This window comes from Perissodus microlepis, chromosome 3, assembly GCF_051167445.1.
Source record: "Perissodus microlepis isolate ML-2025 ecotype Zambia chromosome 3, ASM5116744v1, whole genome shotgun sequence".
NCBI classification, from domain to species: domain Eukaryota; kingdom Metazoa; phylum Chordata; class Actinopteri; order Cichliformes; family Cichlidae; genus Perissodus; species Perissodus microlepis.
In genome coordinates this window covers 19,873,131-19,894,688 of record NC_140463.1, presented here as the reverse complement: position 1 = coordinate 19,894,688, position 21,558 = coordinate 19,873,131, and the positions used below count along the sequence as shown (strand labels likewise).

At 38.0% G+C, this 21,558-nt stretch overlaps 1 protein-coding gene across 1 annotated transcript; it reads right to left on the bottom strand.

Annotated features, from left to right (window-relative positions):
* Positions 1-15,762: 15,762 nt before the first annotated feature.
* On the bottom strand, positions 15,763-19,980 carry LOC146390426 (uncharacterized). Its single transcript, XM_084923506.1, has 8 exons — positions 19,104-19,980; positions 18,833-18,947; positions 18,556-18,635; positions 18,161-18,208; positions 17,905-18,030; positions 17,655-17,809; positions 16,451-16,566; positions 15,763-16,257 (listed from the first exon to the last, which is right to left on the bottom strand). Exons 3-6 carry the CDS (start codon positions 18,619-18,621, stop codon positions 17,702-17,704), a joined length of 348 nt encoding a protein of 115 aa, XP_084779632.1. The 5' UTR covers positions 18,622-18,635; positions 18,833-18,947; positions 19,104-19,980; the 3' UTR covers positions 15,763-16,257; positions 16,451-16,566; positions 17,655-17,701.
* Between the last annotated feature and the right edge of the window lie 1,578 nt (positions 19,981-21,558).

Here is a 21,558-nt window from a genome sequence, read left to right as displayed (position 1 = left end):
ATGGAATATAGGTGGCAAGATGAAATTAAGTTCATCCAATGAATTATTTTTTTGAGTGTGTCACACTCAGCAAGGTAATTAACCCATTAAAGCCGGTTGGAGCGGGCACGCTCTGTTTTGCATAACTATATTTAAATCCCTGTAGAACCCGAACCGCATAAGCTAGCGCAATAATTTTTTTTGCATATGAAACCGGACGAATTGTACTTACATCTTATGCCATCAGCTTGTCCTAGGTCACGGTTTCCTTCCACATATAGCTTTGCAAAAACTGCATAAAAAGCACTTGCAGCAACAAAAACATAATATTCCAGAAACACGCTTTGCCGATCGGATCAGCTGTTCGTAACACTTCTCACATTGAAACAGACGTCAGCGTAAACGATCGCATGTCCGCCATTTCCTGCCCGAAACCGAAAGTGACGTCATTTTCGCAGAAAATGTAGTTTTTTATTTGTAGGCCTTAAAAGCCTATACTGGTGTTTTTATAAGTCATGTTTGACTTCATGCTTTTCTGAATAGTTGCTGGGATGCTTAGAACTCAAATTGCACTGCTGGAAATAGTTTATTTTGATGCACATGCTGTTTTCTTTGCAAATTTGCATCATAGGATTGTTTTTCGTTTTTCCTGCAGTATATAAAAATTGGTGCATCTCAAAAATAAAACTATGAAGACACTCAAAATAAATTTCCTGTTGTTGTAAACTATTTTTTGCAACTTTTTTGCACTTAAAGTTTTGAGGGATAAACCTCTTAAATTTGTCCAAGTAGAAATATATGTAAAAAAAAACAAAAACAATTTTCAATTTTTTTTGTAGTTTATTGCACTTTTTTGCAATTAATGTAGTTACTATGGACTTAATGCATACATATTATTAAAATATGGGCTATAACAGTTGTATTGATGTAAAGCAACTTGAAATGCTCCCAAAAATGGCACTACAGCATGTAAAAATATAAAGTAAGCTCTGGCGAACTTGGTTCTATGGTAGGTCTTAAAGGGTTAAGAGACGAGCCACGAGGTTTGCACGTCTACAGAAAGATAAATAAAAGAGTGCCTTTTTTGGACCTCCCCACGACGTAAAGATTAAAGTTTTATTCCCTTTGAGTGAGGCCAATGAGGTAAATGTTTTATTTTGTTTATTATTGTTGTATGTAAATATGCGACTGTTGCGTGATATTCTAGTCCAATTACCGCAGTGTGAGGTGTAATGTGTATTTTATTGATCGTTTTGTTGGAATGTTTCGTCATATATAATGCTTAAGGGCTTTATTAAGAATATTCATTTAAGTTTGTATTTCTTTTTAGTTCTGACGGCATTGTATCGGCTGTGGCTGGACATCATTACATGTTAAGACTGTCACGGCTGGCGGGGTGAGCCGTGTGGTGTTGGAGGAAAAGGAGGACCCAAAATGCAGGCAGTGACTGATGATTCGAGTGACGTTTATTTACAAGTGGTGGAGTGGCAAAAACAGGCAGTGAGGGAAGAGAATTTACAGAACAAACCTAAACTGGGAAAGCTAAATAACAAACCGGAGATCATACGAACGGGGTGGGAGGCAGAGAGACGCAGACGAGGAACAGGACACCGAGAGACGCAGACGAGCCGACAACGAACACAGACCGACACCCACTAAATATACACACACAAGGTAATCGGGTAATCACACACAGGAGGGAAGAACAGCTGATCCCAATACACATGATGACCGGAGGAGACAAGCTGAACACAATGACAACAGACAGAGACCTTCAGAACAAAACAGGAAATCTAGAACCCGAACCGGACACAAGGGGGGAGGACACAGAATAACTAGAACAGAGGAAAATAATCATAAAACACAAAACGCTGGGTCATGTCAGCACCATGACAAAGACATGTCGAAGAATCCTCCTGTCCGAAATAAATGTCAATTAAAACGCAAAGAACAATTTGAGCTTTATTAAGAATCGAGGGGAGTAACAACTTGTGTGAAAAATGTGCATAATTTGTTAATCAATACTGTTTCTTTTTCAGTTTTTTCTCCCTGTGTTCCGTTGGATCTGTAAATGTCAAATATATGTATCTGTAAATATATTCAGTAAATATATACTGTAACTCTAATGGAGTGAGTTCATTGTCAAAGTTTAAATAGTCAGGTGTTCCAATCACTTCAGTGGTGACAGGTGTAGAACTTAAGCTCCTTGGCATGCAGACTGCTTCTACAAACAAGTGCCAAACCATGTTACCTAAGTTAATAAGAGTTAGAAGCATACTCTGACAGGAAGAATTACGTGCAAAACTATGCTAACCTTTGTGAATGTGACCTACAAGCACACTTTAACGGGTAAAATGAAGTGGCAAACCCTCCTGGCTTTATGAATATGAGCTACAAGCATACTCTGATGGGCAAAGTTAAGTGGCAAACTTACATTTGTGCTGGAATTACTCTGTGACATCAGAAATATGTATAAACTACTTAGGGAGGAAATTTTGACAAAGTAGGATGTTTTGTCAGAACACCTTCCTACCCATTTAAATTTATGCTGGAATTATTGTGTGGCAGCAGAAATGTGCATAAAATACGTACAGTAGGACGTTTTGCCAAACTAGTCTGGTTTGTCAGAACACCGGCTCCTTATTGGGAGCCGTGGGTTTTTTCTTTTTTCTTTCTCTCACCCTCTCTCTCGCACTTTTTTTTCGCTTCCCTCCGCACGCGAGCCTTGTGCTGGGAAGAGGGGGGAGCGGCGGTAGTTACACTCTCAGTAGCACAGGAAAAGAGCGGGAGGAAGAGAGAGAGAAAGAGAGCCAGGGACAACAACGTCACATTAGAAAGGTATAGTAATCATCCACAACTATTTTCAGTTGCGGATGATAAAGGATTCAGAAAGTTTATTCATGCAGGCCCATATGACAGAGAATATGCATGTTCTTTTTGTTTTCATATTTTAATTTATATTTAATTGTGTTGTGTTTTGCAGTGTTTTGTGTTGTTTCACTTTGAGTTTGTTTAAAAGGAAAAAGCTGAAAATTTAAATAGTTAAAAGTTGAAATGTGAATAGTTGTTTTTTGTATTATATGATTTATTTATTACATTTGATTGGAGTGAATAAATAAAAGTATATTTACGGTGGCCCCTAGAGACAAAGCACGTGCAAACCCTAAAACACATACAAACTCCAAAACACGTACAAAAGACAACAGAAGTGCTCCAGGATGCTAGGCGCAGTGTTGAGCTTTTGTTAACTAGTGGCTACACAAGCCAGCGAGTACCAACAACCGGATTTGGTGTGTGGTAGTAACAGGTAAATGAATATATTTTTTTAAATTATTTGAATATATATGAGTGCTTGTGTATAAATACACAAACAATACACACATGCTTTCAGTTGTTTAATTTAAGTGATCTAGGTAGCTCTGTTTTGGAAGTTCAGTTAACGCTAGGAATATGCTTTGGAGTTTGTATGTGCTTTGTCTCTAGGGGTCACCGCATATATTTATATATAAACATATATAAATAAAAACACTCTTTTTTTTACATTAGTAATTCATTTTGTGCACAATTTTATATTATTGTTAATAATAAATTAATTAAAGCAACAAAACAACCTGAAGAGCCGGTTCGGAGCCGGTTCGGAGCCGGAAGAGCCGGCTCTTTTTAGTGAGCTGGGCTGAAAGAGCCTGAAATCCCATCACCAATACATATACTGTACATTGTTACCTGTATATACGAACTTCGGTTGGTTATGTATCGAAAATTTGTTGGTTTCATAAACGCGTTTGCACGTCCCGTTTAATCACGTCTGCAGTAAATTACTGGATACAAGAAGTGCACTCATGGCAGTGTCTTGTGTTAGCGCCCATTGCCTTTTATCCATGCTTATACATGAGCCTCATGGCGGGTGCAGCTACAGGCGGGTGAAATTGTTTGGTGATTCTAATTAATTTTATGTAATTCTAAGTATACAGTAACAAAGGCAAACGAATAAACAAAGGATAGATATCTAAAAGAGGAGAAAATGGCAAAAATGAAGAAAATCAAAGAGGATTTGGAGGAGATCAAGCTTTCACTTAATTCATTGTCGACAGATGTCGAGAAAGTAATTAAGCAACAAGGATTACTTACGTGTCTGATGGACCAAATTAAAGAAATAAAAAACTTGATGACGGAGAAAGACAAAAAATCCAACTCTTAGAAAGGAGAGTGGACGAGTTGGAACAGCAGACACGACTTGAGGATGTCATCATTACTGGTCTGGAAACCAAACACAGGAGTTACGCGAGAGTCATCGAGACTGCAAACACCTGAGCGGCAAGTTGTGGAGTTTTTTGCGAGCAAAAAACTGCCCCTGCACAGTAACAACATTGCAGCATGCTATACCCTTCCCAGAAAGAATGCTAAGTAGGGCTAAGGGAAATAAGACTTTCTGTTTGTGTGGGGATTATAATATTGATTTTCTAATAGAGAGTAATCACATGGCATCAGACTTTTTAGAATTACTACTTGGAAATGGATTATACCCTCTGATTTCAAAGCCGAGTAGAATAACGGATACATCAGCAACATTAATTGATCATATTTTTATCAATAGTTTAGGGAATAATATTAAAAGTGGCCTCATCATAAATGATATAAGTGATCATTTACCTGTTTTTTTTTACCTTAGATTACAATATTAGAAATCGTAAGGAGGATGAGGAAGAGCAATTGGACAGATGTATAAGGATAAGAAATGAGGATGCAATAAATAAATTTAGACATGATCTCATAGAAGAGGATTGGAAGGAGGTTTATGTAAATGATGTTAATGTCACATATGACGCATTTTTAAATACTTATGTGGCCTTGTATGGAAAACATTGTCCACTGGTACCGCTTAAGGTTAAGAAGAAGAAAACTAATTTTAAACCATGGATAACTAAGGGGCTTGTAAACACGTGCAAAAAGAAGAACAAACTATATAGCGATTATATAAAGCTCAGAACAAAGACCGCTGAAATGAAATATAAAGTCTATAAAAATAGGCTAGTATTAATATTGAGGAAGGCCAAGAAAGAATACTATAACAAACTATTTCAAGAAAAGAAAAATAATATAAAGGGTATTTGGAGTATTTTCAGAGAGATATTAGGCAATAAGAATGTTTCCTTAGATTTGCCTAAGTATTTTTATAAGGAAAATAATATTATAAAGGACATGAATGAAGTGGTAAATGAATTAAATTCCTTTTTTGTAAATATTGGCCCTAATTTGGCGAATCTAATTAGAAAACATGATAAGTTAGAACAAAAGGATGATTGGAAAGGTGAAAGCAGAGTAGTTAAATCTATATTTTTAACTGATATCACTGAAAAAGAAATTGCAGCAATTTTAAACAAGACTAAAAATAAGACATCTATTGATTGCGATGGTTTAGATATGGTTATAGTTAAAAAGACTTTGGACTGTATAATTACTTCACTTTGTTATATTTTCAATCTTTCATTCCATACTGGTGTATTTCCTGACAGAATGAAAGTGGCAAAAGTGATACCTCTGTATAAAAAGGGAGATAAAAATAGTTTTAATAATTATAGGCCAGTGTCACTTCTGTCACAGTTTTCTAAAGTACTTGAAAAACCTTTTGTGTAAAGACTTGATAGCTTTATTGAAAAACATCAATTACTAAGTGAAAATCAATATGGATTTTGGAAAAATAGATCAACGGCATTAGCATTGATGACTACTATTGACGATATTTCATGTGCAACAGACAATAATAAATATACAATAGGGGCATTTATTGAATTAAAAAAAAGATTTTGATACGCTCCAACATTCTATTTTGATTTCTAAGCATAACATCCTAAGACATAGGTGTCAAACTCTGGCCCGCGGGCCAAATTTGGCCCACAGCCTAATTACATTTGGCCCGCGAAGCCATACCAAATTACTATTAGAGCTGGCCTACTGGTATTATACAGCTAATATATATATTGTTTAGTATTAAGCTTTGCTTGTTCCATATTCAGTTTTCCAGCAAAACTTATTTGAGTCCATAAGAAAAGATTCATTCCTATATCTGGAGGAAGATTTTTTTTTTTAATAAATATTAATGTTAGCCCGCAACTTTGTTCCAGTTTTGAATTTTGGCCCACTGTGTATTTGAGTTTGACACCCCTGTCCTAAGACACAAACTCTTCCACGGTATGCATTTTTAATTCCCCTTTGATACTTGGGCTGATTGGGACCCGATGAATGTAAAAACAAGAATTACTAGATTTTTTTTTTTTTACCAGATTTTTGTTTCTAAGAAAAATGAGAGCCACATATGAGGATATTCGTTTAAAATTTCGATAGAACAGTAGCAGTATAATGTCCTCGTAAGTGGATTTCAGGCCCTTGTAGAGTTATTTTGGTCTAAATAACCCAAAATGTGATGTCCTCATATGTGGACGGCAGGTCCTAGGAAGTTAATACTTATGTGGTGAGAGGAATTTCATTAAACTGGTTAAGTAGTTATCCAGAAAATAGGTCCCAGTATGTGCATTATTTAGACAATTCCTCTGAAAGACTGAAAATTGAATGTGGGGTTCCTCAAGGGTCTGTTTTGGGACCAAAACTTTTAAATTTATATATAAATGATATTTGCGATGTGTCCAAAATGTAAAATTTCATTTTGTTTGCAGATGATACAATTTTTTATTGTGCTGGGGATAAATTGAAAGAATTGGCTGAATTAATGGTTTCTGAAATGGAAAAACTAAAAAAATGGTTTGATGTAAACAAATTATCTTTGAATTTGACAAAAACTAAATTTATGATTTTTGGAAATCAGGTAAAAGAGGATGAAGTAATTCTGTCCATTGATGGAGTTCTGATTGAGAGAGTTACTGAACTCCGTTTTTTGGGGGTAGTATTGGATGATAAATTAAAATGGAAATCTCATATTGAACATGTTAGAAAAAAGATGGTTAAAAATATTTATATTCTGGGTAATGTCAGAGATATACTAAATTATAGGGCAATGTGTATTTTATATTTCTCACTAATTTTCCCCTATCTCAGTTATTGTGCTGAGGTGTGGGGGAATACATATGCGACTTATATAAATCCTTTATACTTGTTACAGAAGAAAGTGGTACCAATGGTTCATAATGTTAAATATAGAGAACATACAAATTATCTGTTTATAAAATCGAAATAGTTGAAATTCGAAGACTTAGTGAACTTACAGACATTATTATTCATGTGCAAGGCAAGAAATAGTACATTACCTCTTAAGTTACAAAGTTTGTTTGTATTGTGTTATTGGCGCCCTCTTGTAAGAATAATTTGATTGCAGATAGGGGGCAGGTGCTAACAAGAATTTAGTCTTCTTCCTGCTCCTTTTCACCCATGGGTGCACTGTTATATTAATGGGAAGGAGGTTCTGTATATAGGAAACAAAACACTGTTGAACCATGTGTGAAATAAATGAAATGAAATGTTTATAGGACCACCTTGTGTCTTCCTTTTATATTTTATTTTCCCTTGCTGTAAGAGCTCTGTAACACCGAAATTTCTCATCCGTCGGATAATAAAGGTTTTGTCACTGTCCTAGGTCAGTGACCCAGTGTTTTGAGTTGTGTACTTTTACATTTGATTTTATCATGGGTTATGACTGTTTGTGCTTTGGTTTCTGTCCTAGTATTGCTAGCTCCCTAGTTCTACAGTACCTTCCGAGTTATAATTCTTAGGTTTTGTTATTTGGTTTCCTGGTGTTAACTCTGTTCCCTTCTGTCCTACATTTCAGGTCTCTATGTTCTGTTTCCCCAGTCTCTGTGAAGTTTACTTGTCTAGAGTTCAGTCAGTGTGTTTCCTGTTTTACTTTGAAGGTCTGTGTCTCATGTCAGTGTTTCTAGTTTTGCTTCCCTTTGGTCTCGTCATGTCTGACTTCTCCCAGCTGTATTCTCCTCCTGTGCCTCATTCCCCTCGTTATTCCCCAGTGTATTTAAGCCCTTTTTCTCTGTGTCAGTGTTGCATTGTTCCTCATGTTGTGTGTTTCCCAGTATCTCTTCGTGTGTATTAGTTTAGGGGTTTTTTGGTTTTGTTTTTTTTAAATACTTTATTTAAATATCAAAATTACAAATACACATAATATAGATACCATGCAGAAAATATTCACATTATGTTTTACATTTTACAAAGATAAAAAAAAAACCCACAGCAAGTCGTTACATAGATTCATATATCTAGTTCTCCTCCTCCTCAGGTCCGCTACAATATTTTTACATACTACGGAACTACTTATTATTTTTTGTTCTATAACCCCTTCAGCCCTTGTTTTCCATATGTGTACATTTATAATGTACATCACCAACCAAAACAATCTTCTTTTATTTTCACTCATCTTTTCTTTAAACAAACCATATCTTACTGCTTTTGTATTGTTTTCAATATCAAAACCGAGTTTATCCATCTTCTGTCTTATTTCAACCATCCTGTAACATGATATTAACAGACGATCAAGAGTTTCGTCCTCATCACAATTCTCCATAGTGCATTTCTTTGTAGTAACGAAACTGTCACGATTGGGGCAGCAGCCGTGTGAAGTGTGGAGAAGGAGGACTCGAATGCAGCACTTAATTGAGAAGCAGGGAGATTTATTATATAAGACAGAACACAAAGTGGGGATGGCAAAACAGAACTGAGGATAAGCTAAACTGGGAAAGCTAAACTATAGAATGGCAAACCTGAAACACGAGAGGAGAACTGCAGGGAGAGCACATAGTGGCGACACGGAGAGGTTCGCGGAGTAACGTAGAAACGCAGGGTAACACAGAGGATGAACACAGACGAGGAACAGAGGCAAACACACACTATAAATACACAGAGGGACACTGGGAAATCACACACAGGTGGGAGACACAGCTGGACCTGATTAACCTGACGAGACAGGGGAACACTAACACCAGGGACCAACAGAGGGAGCACAACCCAGAAACCCAGTATCTAAAATCCCAAAACATAAACCATCCCAAAACAGCTCACACATAATAATGAAAATAATAACAATAAATACACGAAACACAAAATCACTGAGTCACGGACTCAGGATCATGACAGAAACAACTCCACAGGACGTCCGACAGAGATAAGCCACACTTGAGTGTAATTGTAAAAGATTTAAACCACAAAATTTCCACTGATCTACCAAATCCCCAAACACGTTTAAAGTATGCCACTCCCGTTCGGGCTTTCCCTTTCATTTTTTCCCTCCCTTGGATCCAGTGGCTGCTGCGCTCTAATGTGCTATACATTTTTCAAAAAGGGAATCTTAAAGGATACCCAGATCTGGCACTCTTAAACCTCTATTTTCTTTTCCTTTGTACATTAATTTCCTCTGAGTTACTTCGCGGTTTGTCCCCCAAATCAATTTAGTACATAATTTACTTAATTTAATACAAGTTTTCTGAGGAGGGGGAAAGACAGTAGCTAGGAACAGTGTGGCACACCCAAAATGTGTGACCACTTTTGTGTTAATCATCTAATTTATTTAATTTGTTTATTTGTTATTTTCTGTGACTATGAATATTCAAAATGACTTTGGTAACATGACCAATTCAGGCAGTATATTATTTTGTCACATGGACTGTGCAGAAGGACAGAAAAATGGAGCAACACCTCAGGTGGAACTATTATTTCAAGGCAGTTGCACCCCAGTTTCTTTAGGGGGATGGACTTCCACCCACTAATCAGATTAGTGATGGTAAATTTGATTCTTTTTACTGAATCGAGTTTTAATGAGTCACTCACCAAAGTGAATCGGGTTTTTTGAGTCATTTGATTCACTGAGTCAGTCGACCAGAGAGTGCAAAAAAATGTACATTTTCACTCAAACTTAATTTGTTTCTCTTTTCATGTAAATCCTACTGCTAAGATGAATGATTCTAAAAGAAAACAACTATTTTATAGAGCAAAAAAGAGCAAAAACATTTCTAAAATTAAGCAATTTCCTATCAAAATTGCTTAATAAACATTTATTTATTTTTATTTTATTTTTTATTTTATTAGTATTTTCCTTAAATGTGTTAAATATATATTTTCTCATTTAAATGTCCACTGAGCTGTGAGCCAGGGGGCGGTAATGTGCCTTATCATTGGTTGCCAACCAAGAAGAAGCTGTGAGCCAGGAGGGAGGGGGTGAGTGAGTGATTCGTTCGCTCTATGATTCAGCACAGGAAGGGAGGGGGTGAGTAGCTCAAATGTGCTGTTAGCATGTTAGCAGAGCGATGCTACTGTGAACCGAGGAGCTATTTTCTTGATGTGAGCTTCTACTCAGGGTTTTTTCTTCCAGTTCAGAGCAGAAATTTTTTTGTTACAATACTGGATGTTGTGTTTTTCTCCACAATTTTAATTACAAGCTAGATACATTGCTGCTAACAGCAACAGGGATGAGTCAGTGAGTCAGTTGGGCTTGTGAATCGTGATTCATGAGTCAGTAAAGTGATTCTCGAGTATTGAACGATTCGTTCATGATTCGCGCATCACTAAATCAGATGCAATCTGAGAGGCAAACAGAGTGCACAGTGTCTTCATTGCTCCTGAACTTTACCTGTATTTGCAGGTTAGTACTTGGTAAAAAAATACTACCACTATCTGTTACATAGCAATGTTTCATCTCCATGCTAAGTTGTAAAGAAGTATAACAGTATCTGTAACACTTATGAGCAGCTGTGCGTGGACCCGCATCAGTGTGAGACAGCGGGGTCAGGCTGCACAGGCCGCTAACTGAAACGTCACGGTAATGTTTTGGTATTGTGGGTCGTAGCGCAGGAAGGTCATGCATATAGATTTAATTTATTTTCATTATGGAGGTTGACACTCCCGCACACTTTACAATTTTATATAAAGTTTTTGGTTCAAGGATGTTTTATTGCTTAGGTATTATTGAGGTTTGGAAAGTATAAAGCTGTTTAATATGTGAGTGATAATGACGTGAAATAGAAGGAAGTTGCCCATGTTATACGGAAGCGAGTTTCATCTTCAGTGTGCTGTAAGTGATGTGTTTATTTTTGCTCAATTTCAGTATTCAGAACCGGTACAGTTGTCCACTTTAATTTCAACCAGATAAGAGTGTGGTTTGCTTTAAATACAGTTGAATATTGCTGTAAATTCACTGTAGATTACAGTGACTTTCACTTGCTTAAGCAAGAACATGTGTGTACTTTTGTTTTGCTTTCACAATTCAATTCAATTTCTTTATTGTCCCACAAGGGGAAATTAGTTTAGCAGCAGGATAAAAATAAACAGAACAATACTATAAAAGAATAATAACAATAATAATGATAGAAAGTTCAAGGACAATTACAGGGAGTGCAGAATTATTAGGCAAGTTGTATTTTTGAGGAATAATTTTATTATTGAACAACAACCATGTTCACAATGAACCCAAAAAACTCATTAATATCAAAGCTGAATGTTTTTGGAAGTAGTTTTTAGTTTGTTTTTAGTTTTAGCTATTTTAGGGGGATATCTGTGTGTGCAGGGGACTATTACTGTGCATAATTATTAGGCAACTTAACAAAAAACAAATATATACCCATTTCAATTATTTATTTTTACCAGTGAAACCAATATAACATCTCCACATTCACAAATATACATTTCTGACATTCAAAAACAAAACAAAAACAAATCAGCGACCAATATAGCCACCTTTCTTCGCAAGGACACTCAAAAGCCTGCCATCCATGGATTCTGTCAGTGTTTTGATCTGTTCACCATCAACATTGCGTGCAGCAGCAACCACAGCCTCCCAGACACTGTTCAGAGAGGTGTACTGTTTTCCCTCCTTGTAAATCTCACATTTGATGATGGACCACAGGTTCTCAATGGGGTTCAGATCAGGTGAACAAGGAGGCCATGTCATTAGTTTTTCTTCTTTTATACCCTTTCTTGCCAGCCACGCTGTGGAGTACTTGGACGCGTGTGATGGAGCATTGTCCTGCATGAAAATCATGTTTTTCTTGAAGGATGCAGACTTCTTGCTGTACCACTGCTTGAAGAAGGTGTCTTCCAGAAACTGGCAGTAGGACTGGGAGTTGAGCTTGACTCCATCCTCAACCCGAAAAGGCCCCACAAGCTCATCTTTGATGATACCAGCCCAAACCAGTACTCCACCTCCACCTTGCTGGCGTCTGAGTCGGACTGGAGCTCTCTGCCCTTTACCAATCCAGCCACGGGCCCATCCATCTGGCCCATCAAGACTCACTCTCATTTCATCAGTCCATAAAACCTTAGAAAAATCAGTCTTCAGATATTTCTTGGCCCAGTCTTGACGTTTCAGCTTGTGTGTCTTGTTCAGTGGTGGTCGTCTTTCAGCCTTTCTTACCTTGGCCATGTCTCTGAGTATTGCACACCTTGTGCTTTTGGGCACTCCAGTAATGTTGCAGCTCTGAAATATGGCCAAACTGGTGGCAAGTGGCATCTTGGCAGCTGCACGCTTGACTTTTCTCAGTTCATGGGCAGTTATTTTGCGCCTTGGTTTTTCCACACGCTTCTTGCGACCCTGTTGACTATTTTGAATGAAACGCTTGATTGTTCAATGATCACGCTTCAGAAGCTTTGCAATTTTGAGACTGCTGCATCCCTCTGCAAGATATCTCACTATTTTTGACTTTTCTGAGCCTGTCAAGTCCTTCTTTTGACCCATTTTGCCAAAGGAAAGGACGTTGCCTAATAATTATGCACACCTGATATAGGGTGTTGATGTCATTAGACCACACCCCTTCTCATTACAGAGATGCACATCACCTAATATGCTTAATTGGTAGTAGGCTTTCGAGCCTATACAGCTTGGAGTAAGACAACATGCATGAAGAGGATGATGTGGACAAAATACTCATTTGCCTAATAATTCTGCACTCCCTGTATAAAACAAGGACAACATCTCAGATGAGACATTAAAAGATCTCATTTTCCTTAAAAAGAACAGTCTTTGTTGAACTTTTTTAGTAGTGGCATCAGCATGAGATTCAAAACGCAGTTTATGGTCAAGTACCACACCTAGATATTTATAACTCAACTATCCCAATATCGGCAGTTTTAATGATAGGTGCTGAGCTATAAGAGGACTTCCTAAAATCAATAATCATGTCTTTAGTTTTTGACACATTAAGTGAAAGGAAGGACTCATCACACCAATTCACAAAATCATCTACAACCTGTCCATGGCCTGACTCGTCCCCCACTAGAAGACTGACGATTACTGTGTCGTCAGCAAACTTCAGGATGTGTCTGTTCGTGAAATTGCTGCAACACTCATTTGTGTACAGAATGAACAGAAGGGGAGAGAGGCAACAACCCTGGGGTGATCCAGTAGAGTAGGAGAGCACATCAGAAAATACATGATTCACCCTCACACATTGTGACCTATTGATCAGAAAGTCTGTCACCCAGCCGACCAGACTAGTGTCAAGCTTAAAATGATTGTAAAGCCTGTCAGCAAGTAAGAGGGGTTGAATTGTATTAAATGCAGATGAAAAGTCAGCAAATAATAATCTTGCATGGGTGTGGGGGGCCTCAAGATGCTTATACAAGAGATGCAGGAGTGTGACAACAGCGTCCTCCACACCTCTCCCTGCTCTATAGGCAAACTGGAAGGGGTCAAGATGGTGTTCAACCTGCATTAAAATCTCCTTCTTAATTATCTTCTCAAATGTCTTCATCACTAAAGAAGTCAGAGCCACAGGCCTAAAATCATTCAGTGCCTTAGGAGAACTGCCCTTAGCAACAGGAACAATAATAGCATGTTTCCAAATCTTAGGTACTGTCTGTAGCTCTAAAGAAAGTGAGAAGATATAGTGAAAAATCCCACTCAGCTGATCAGCACAAGTTCTCAGTACCTGTCCACAGATGTTGTCAGGTCCAGGACTCTTGCTTTTGGTGTGTCTAAAAAGATTAGCTACCCCCCTCTCATCAATACAAATTGATGGGGGAGTGATCGTCTTTTCCCTCAGTGTGCTGGTCTGCCTAGAACAGTCATAGTTCTCAAAACGAAGGTAAAAACTGTTAAGACTGTCTGCCAGATGTTTGTCAGAGGTAAACCCCTCTAAGGTAATGCTACTTTTACCTTTCGTGTGTAGCCCTGCCATTGTTTTCATACCAAGCCAAGCTCTTTTGAGGTTGTTACTGCTGAGTTCTGCTTCAATCTTATTTCTGTACCTCATCTTGGCAATCTTTATTGCAGCCCTCACCTCCTTCCTCAATATTCTCACAGTGGGAACGTCTCCCTCGTTAAAAGCAATTTTCCTTTTAAGAATCAGATCCTTAATATCTTTAGAGAGCCACGGTTTGTTATTAGGGAAAATCTTAGATTCTCTGACTGGAATCACAGAGTCTTTGCAAAAAGAGATGTAGCTACACACCACATCAGTGAGTTCATCCAAGCAGAAGTGCTCTCTTGAAACAAGGACCAGTCAGTGCAATCAAAACACCCCTGAAGGGCAACACAACTGTCTTTTGTCCAGACATTAGTCCGCTTCGCACAGGCCTTCTCCCTCCTAATCACAGATCTGTAAGCAGGGAGGAGGTGAATAACATTGTGATCCGAAGAACCTAGCGCAGGTCCGGCCACAGACTTATATGCCCCCTTAATTGGTCCATAACACAAATCCAGCGTTTTGTTATGCCTTCTAGGACAAGTGACATATTGAAAGAAATTGTTCAGTGATTTCTTAAGATTACAATTGTTAAAATCACCAAGAATAAAATTAGGAGCATCCGGTGAGAGAGTCTGCAGATTGTGTACCACTTTAAAAATGGCGTCAGCAGCAACTTTAACGTCAGCTTTAGGATGAATGTAAACAACAGTGACAAAAATTTGAGGGAACTCCCTCGGTAAGTAAAAAGGCCTGACAGATACTGAAAGGAGCTCGATGTCAGGAAGACACAACCGCTCCCGCACAGTAAAATTATTACACCAGCCCTGGTTGATATACAAGCATACCCCTCCTCCGTGAGATTTGCGTGTTACTCCACAGTTCCGATCCAATCTGACAGGGGTCCCAAAGCCGCTGATTCGCAGTGAAGTGTCACTGTCCATATCGGTCAGCCATGTCTCGGTAAGCGCGATCAGACAAGCCTCCCTGTATTCCCGTAGATGAAGCACATTTCCTTGTAATTCATCTGTTTTGTTCCTAAGAGATTGGACACTGGCCAGAATCATAGAAGGCAGAGGAACACGATTCTTCCTCCGAAGTTTTCTTACACGCTGACGCACGCCGCCTTTCTTTCCGCGTTTTCTCAAGCGGCGGGGCTTTCCAAAATTAGACTTTGACCAGGGAAATAAATCCTCACCAAGAATCACATCTGTCCGAGCATTAGAAGAGTCGTACATAGACAAACAGGACCACCGTAATCCAAGTAGTTCCTCACGTGTATAAGTGATTGTCAGTGAGAGTGAATGACTCCAGGTGAATATCGCCAACAACAATAAAACTAAGGTGTAGAAGATCTCCATCTCGGCAAAAAGTTAAAACCATGGTTAAGAACAGAGTTAAAACAAAGTTAAAAAGAGAAAGAAAACGCCAATAAACACCTGCTGCAGGTCGCCACAAGAGCAGCGCCCTCCATGTTACAACTCATGGTTCCATCATCAAATGGTTTCATCACATGAAGCACATGTAAAATAGTGGAAAGTGTAGAGTGTGAAACCATTTATTTCTTCTGCTTATGACTTTGGAAAATGGACAGATATGGACACTGGGACTGAAAGAGTCATGCACACATGGATATTGTTAATGTTGTTCATGTTTATTGAAACTTGAATAAGAGATGCAATCTGAGAGGCAAACAGAGTGCACTGTGTCTTCATAGCTCCTGAACTTTACCTGTATTTGCAGGGATTTCCTCTTTGTTGTTGTGGCACCATTCCTGCGGCCCGTAACAACAGCAACTTTGAGACTTCATGTGTTTTCACGATATTCACACGTGCTTTATAGTTTGTATTTTTATTGTCCCATTTAGATACTTCATTCTCTATTTCACTCCCTTTCTTTTTCCAATTCAAAAGACATGGATCATCTTTAATAATCCCAAACCTTAAACCTTCATCTCTTTGTTAGTTTTTAAATCAATTACAGGTTCTTTTAAGTTTTGAAACGTCGCCATCTGAAGGCCTGCAGGGTACTTTTCATTATGTTGTGGACATTGCCAGTGTAGTCTCTGCATATGTTGATCTGATTACTCGTAGGGCATGAAGTGTTATCAATTTTCGCCCGAAGTCCATTCAGAGTGGTTTTAAGGTCAGCCCTGTGTAGAGATACAAAATGTGACATAATACATACAAATTCCCTGGCACATGCACTGTTAATAATTTTCTAATCCAGTGACATGAAGTAAACTCAAGTCAATTACCACTACAGAGATTTTTTTTTTTTAAGTTTGTATCACCACACACGTTAGGTAAAGAAATGTGACTAATAACTAACAAATGCAAACATACCTCTTGGGAGAGAAAGATCGCCCATGAGCAGGAGGAGAAACAATCAATGGGGAACAAGACTGGTTGTTAAAGCTTGGAGCTTCTTGATGATCGTTGTAATCAAGTGCAGGAACAAACTGCAAAGAGTTAGAAAGAGAAAAGTGTCTGCATAGTTTCATCCTTTTAATCAAGTATGCATCTAGTAATCAGAGGGTTGTTGGTTTGATTCCTGGCTGCTCCAGTCTACATGCCAAATGTTCTTGGGCAAAGTAATAACCCCAAATTGCTCTCGGATCATAGATACATATTGATAAGTTAGATAAATAATTTTCGAAATACTGCTGATGTGAATGGATGAATGACGCATCTTGTATAAATAGCTTTGAAAGGTATGGAACAGTATAAAATCAGTATATAGTAATCAATCAACTTGCCATTGACAAAATACACCGAAAACATTGTTATTTGTTAAAGTGCTACAAAGGGTCATTAAAAGTTTAAAACCCATATGTAGATATTAACCTATTGTTATTGTGAACAACATCACTGTAAATGTTGCATAAGCAGCGTGATTTCTTGAACTTTCTTGAAGATGTTTCACATCCCACTTCAAAAAATCAAAATCTTTCTAAGTATATTTGTCTTATTTCTTTTCAAAATAATATCATTACAATTAAAATGCGAGATATTCAGCTACACAGCAACATTTCAGTGAGATATAAATACTTGTTTTTAAAAAGTGCAGCTGGAGAATTTTCAGTTCTATTGGGAGACTATTTTTGCTTAAAACAATTGAGGAAATGGTGAAGAGTGACACCCCAAAAATGCAGACGCAGATGCAGACGGACAGCCGAGTCTTGTCCCGTGGAGGTGGCTCTTGTATGTTGTGCAAAGCGTTTATGAAGTGGCTGCACAGCATAGACTATGTTGTTAAGCTTTTATTTTTGGAAGTTTTGTCTGAATGAAACAGTTTGTGTCTCAGTTTGTGGCTATGAAGTGCATGGAGAAGACTCCAAAGTTTCTCTGATAAACCTACTACATAGAGGATGACAGAATCTCCCCAGTTGGAGAGTGAACTTATTTTGAGGATTGGATGAAGGCCCTGTCATAGTTAAATATTCATATTGTATTTTCTATTTTCCCCCCTTTGCGCCTTAAAGTCCAAAATAAATATACTGTGTAGTCTAACTGCAAATGTTAAACAATAACAAATCTTAGCTCTCACCTCTGGAGACTCAGGTTGAATCCAGTGGACATACAGCGTTTGTGACCTTATGATGTTATTATCCAGAAACGTACCAGACATGTTGCTGAGAGAGCATCTTGAATATGAAAATATTCTGTGGCATTTTCATGTTCTCCAACAAAGTCAAACAATATCTGCATAAACAGAAAATAAAAATCAAACAACTTTCCTAACCTAAACATCTTCAAATTAGTTGGAGTGTGTATGATGAAGTGAACAAATTACTAACCTGAATGGATTCAGTTAGGACAAATCGTCTTGTTCTGGTAATGCCGCTAGGGTATTTAAATCTGAGTGGTATGCCATGAGCTTGCTCTGGAACACCAGTCAGTCTCAACTGCCTCTCAGATATGGCCTGAAAGTAGAAAGAAAACAACTCTGAGCATATCAGTGAAGTAATAATGGATGCACCAACCTCTAATGATGGAACTTCTCATGCCCTTGGTTTATTCGTCATCTCTAAAACGTTATTTCTAAACATTTACCTTTATCTGTCTCTCTTCCATTTCAACGGACTTCTTCTGTAAGTCAGACTGTGATGAAAATAAGAAACAAGAGAAGTCAAACTTTCCAACTCTTCAGATGCAGAACAAACATATTGGCTCAAATCATGATCATAAATATGTTGTACTTGTAAATCAAATGTGTAGTTGTGAACTGACTTTTGTAACCTTGTAAACCAAAAAGGTCAGTAAATCACCCCACCGTCAGCCAAACCCATCTGTTCTCTGATTGGATTCTTAAATTTGTAATTTACAAGTAAAATAATTTATGACCACAATTTTAGCCCATACAAACAAAGCTGGATATGTGTTGCTGGAAAACTACGTCTCCCTATTGTAGAATAAACATTAAAATTTACAGACTTTTTGAGGTGTACCTTTTCTTGGTCTGCAAGCAAGCAGTCTTGGTACTCTTGATCCTGCTGGAACGTATGGTTCTCCATTCATCCAAAGACTCCTGAGGAGAAAGAAGACAAAGAAAAAGATTTTTTTCTGCGCACGTTAAACATCAGTGTAATGTCTTTTAGAGTTTTAAACACAATCAAGTATACTATGATGAGATTTTACTTATCAGCAATCTCTTTTACATATACACACACACACACAAACAGGTAAGTAAAATTAAATATAACATATAATAAAATATGTGTTTACCAGAACTTGGTCATCTGTTAGGTCAATGATTCCTATTTCAGAGGAGGAGTTATCTCTATCTGGGCTCACTGGATGGCAAATGTCAGGTAATGCTGTGTCGATCTCAGTTGGAGACCTTTAGAAAACAGATTGTACATAGCATTTACATTTTACAAAATATTTCCAAAAAGCTACTGAAGTAAAAAAAGAAATTAAATTACAGAGGACCACATTAAAACTGGACATTCAATCTACAAAAATATGTATAATACAGATAAGGCATAGTGCATACTTGCAGTGTTTGACATGATCCTTCAGTTCACTGAAAAAGAATTCTTCTGAACACGTCAGACATTTTTCCTTGGGACCAGAACCGCCAGTCTGATGTTCAACCTATTGTTAGAAGTTTTTGTGAGTTATTGCTTGTCTTTATTATACACACAGAACACAAAGAATACTGTATAACAGTATCTCCACAGAATAACTTAGTGTGAGTTGTGTCGATGTTCTTTTGCATCGGACGGATGTAGATGAGGGATTGTTTGAGATGTATCCTGACAGATTTTATGGTATACCCTGTCCTTGGGCAAGGTATCAGAGAGAGCTTTTTGCTCCTTGTTAACCCAGAAACTTTTAAAAGCTCAAACCCTCCACAACCATTTAGTTTTGGGTAGGCAACCAGAATATGACTTCGAAATTCCTCTGCACTGGCTTCATCACCTGTAAAACAATTTGGAGGGGATATAACAGTGGCTCATCAACCAACAACTATTATATAACAAATTACCAAAAAAGGTAATTCTTTGCTCCCCAATGCCAGCAGCACTAAGAAATTATTTTTCTTCTCTTGTCGGTGCTGTAGTCTGATCAATCTTGGACAAACAGAAATAAGATCTTGTGTATGTAGATCGACGTCGTGCAGCAATGGAAGGGTTGCCAGGGACCCTGTTACCATATGAGGCAAATATTCTGCACACTTCAGCTGGAAAAAAGAACCAAAAGATATGTTATTGTATTTCAAATGCATTGTGTAAAGTTCTGTGGTAATTTAATGTATTATTTAAATTCCTATGAAAGTTTCAGTTACTGAAAATTGCTTTTGTTTGCTGTGATCAAAAACAAATGTTTGATATGACAAAATACAGACAAAATGGTATTGTGTACTTTAATTGTTTACATTAAATCTGGAGATAGGCAAGTTTAATAATTGGTTAAAAATAGTAGGCCCCAATAATATTAGTCTAGGTAGCTTAAGAAACTACTTGTCAAGATCGGCAGACCGTGTAGAGTGCAAAGTAGTGGACCCAAGTGCACACACATATAGGCAAACATTCTTAACAAAAAGCCAGCAGTCTTTTTGGCTGTTAAAGAATAAAAAAACTAAGGGCTAGGGAAAACAATTCGACACGACACTGAACATAAAATGAGGAACTAGGAAAATAAATGTGACAACCTTAAACATGAAAAGCTGGCATGGATGGTACCGTTTAAAGTTTAGTGTTAACCTGAGTCACTGATCATTTACTGTATTACAGAGTCTGGCAGTCTTTGCATGATGTCCACGTCACTGTAAGTTTCTAGCTGACTCTCAGGTGTGACAGGTGTGCCAGCAGGAAAGAGTAATAATAACCTGCATCCTGAGGTTTGTCATGCAGGATTAAAGGAGCCAGGCTTTGTTCACACAGCTAGGATTGTATTTTACACTGACCCTGGGTCAGTATAAGTATCATACAGTTTAAACGAAGCACTGAAACTTGTACATGTTTATTACAGATGCACTGAAGCTAATCGAGATATTTGCTGTCAATCTGTGGCTGCGATTAAACACTTTAATGGAAACTTTATTAACTAGTAACTTCATCAGTCATGACTAGGGAAGCAGCGCACATTTCGGTGCTTTATTTCGGTGCTTTTTTTTTCCTGAGCTGTGATACACTTTAGATTCTAGCCAATCATTTTACGTTTCCGAGGATAGTAGGCGGGTCCAGGTACGTACGTTCTTTTAGAGCAGAGCTACAGATTAAAAATGCCCAAGGAGAAGCGGTCAGAAGTCTGGCTGTACTTCACAGCAAAATATGCAAACTCAGCAGCCTGCAACAAGTGCTTTAAGCTGATACTGTGCAAAGGAGGTAACACCTCAAATCTGATGAAACACCTGGCGACGCATAGCGTTTTTTTTAAAAAGCCGAGAAATGCGCCGTATTTGATAGCTTGCTGCGAGACCTCACACCGAGCACATCTACTGCGGGTGGGTTGCCAGTTATCGGACCCGGAGCAACATCCCCCAAAAACCCGAAGAGGAGAGTCCTGGCCCCTAGCCCTGCCAGTGTAGCAGAAATGATGATGGATGATGATGCAGCAGCCGCCGTTCTTCTCTGTGTGAGTAGCTTAATGTTGTTCGTGTGTAATGTACGTTGAGTAGGCTAACCACGTTATTACATTAATGCATGTAAGGTGAACTAGCAAACATCATCATAGCTACATGCGGCTGTCTTCTTGTTTGATGGCAGATGCTCCCTTCACCCTGGCCAAAAAGGCTAAAATGACCAAAGAAAAAGTGGAAAACAGTTAAACATGAGAGGTTTTTGGACAAAGTTTGTGTTTTTTCCATTGTTTAAGCACTGCTTCCAGCCAAGAGTGATACCATATATGCCCCATAGCTGCAGAAAAGGCTAACATTGTTATCTTTTTACAAAAAAACAGCTGAACATGAGAGGTTTTTGGACAAAGTTTGTGTTCTCCATTCT

Coding starts and splice junctions, on each gene's coding strand:
- LOC146390426 (XM_084923506.1), bottom strand. CDS start 18,621: ATGGAGAACCATACGTTCCAGCAGGATCAAGAGTACCAAGACTGCTTG. Junction 18,031..18,160: donor TGGAAGAGAGACAGATAAAG/GTAAATGTTTAG, acceptor TTCTACTTTCAG/GCCATATCTGAGAGGCAGTT. Junction 17,810..17,904: donor TCCTAACTGAATCCATTCAG/GTTAGTAATTTG, acceptor CTGTTTATGCAG/ATATTGTTTGACTTTGTTGG.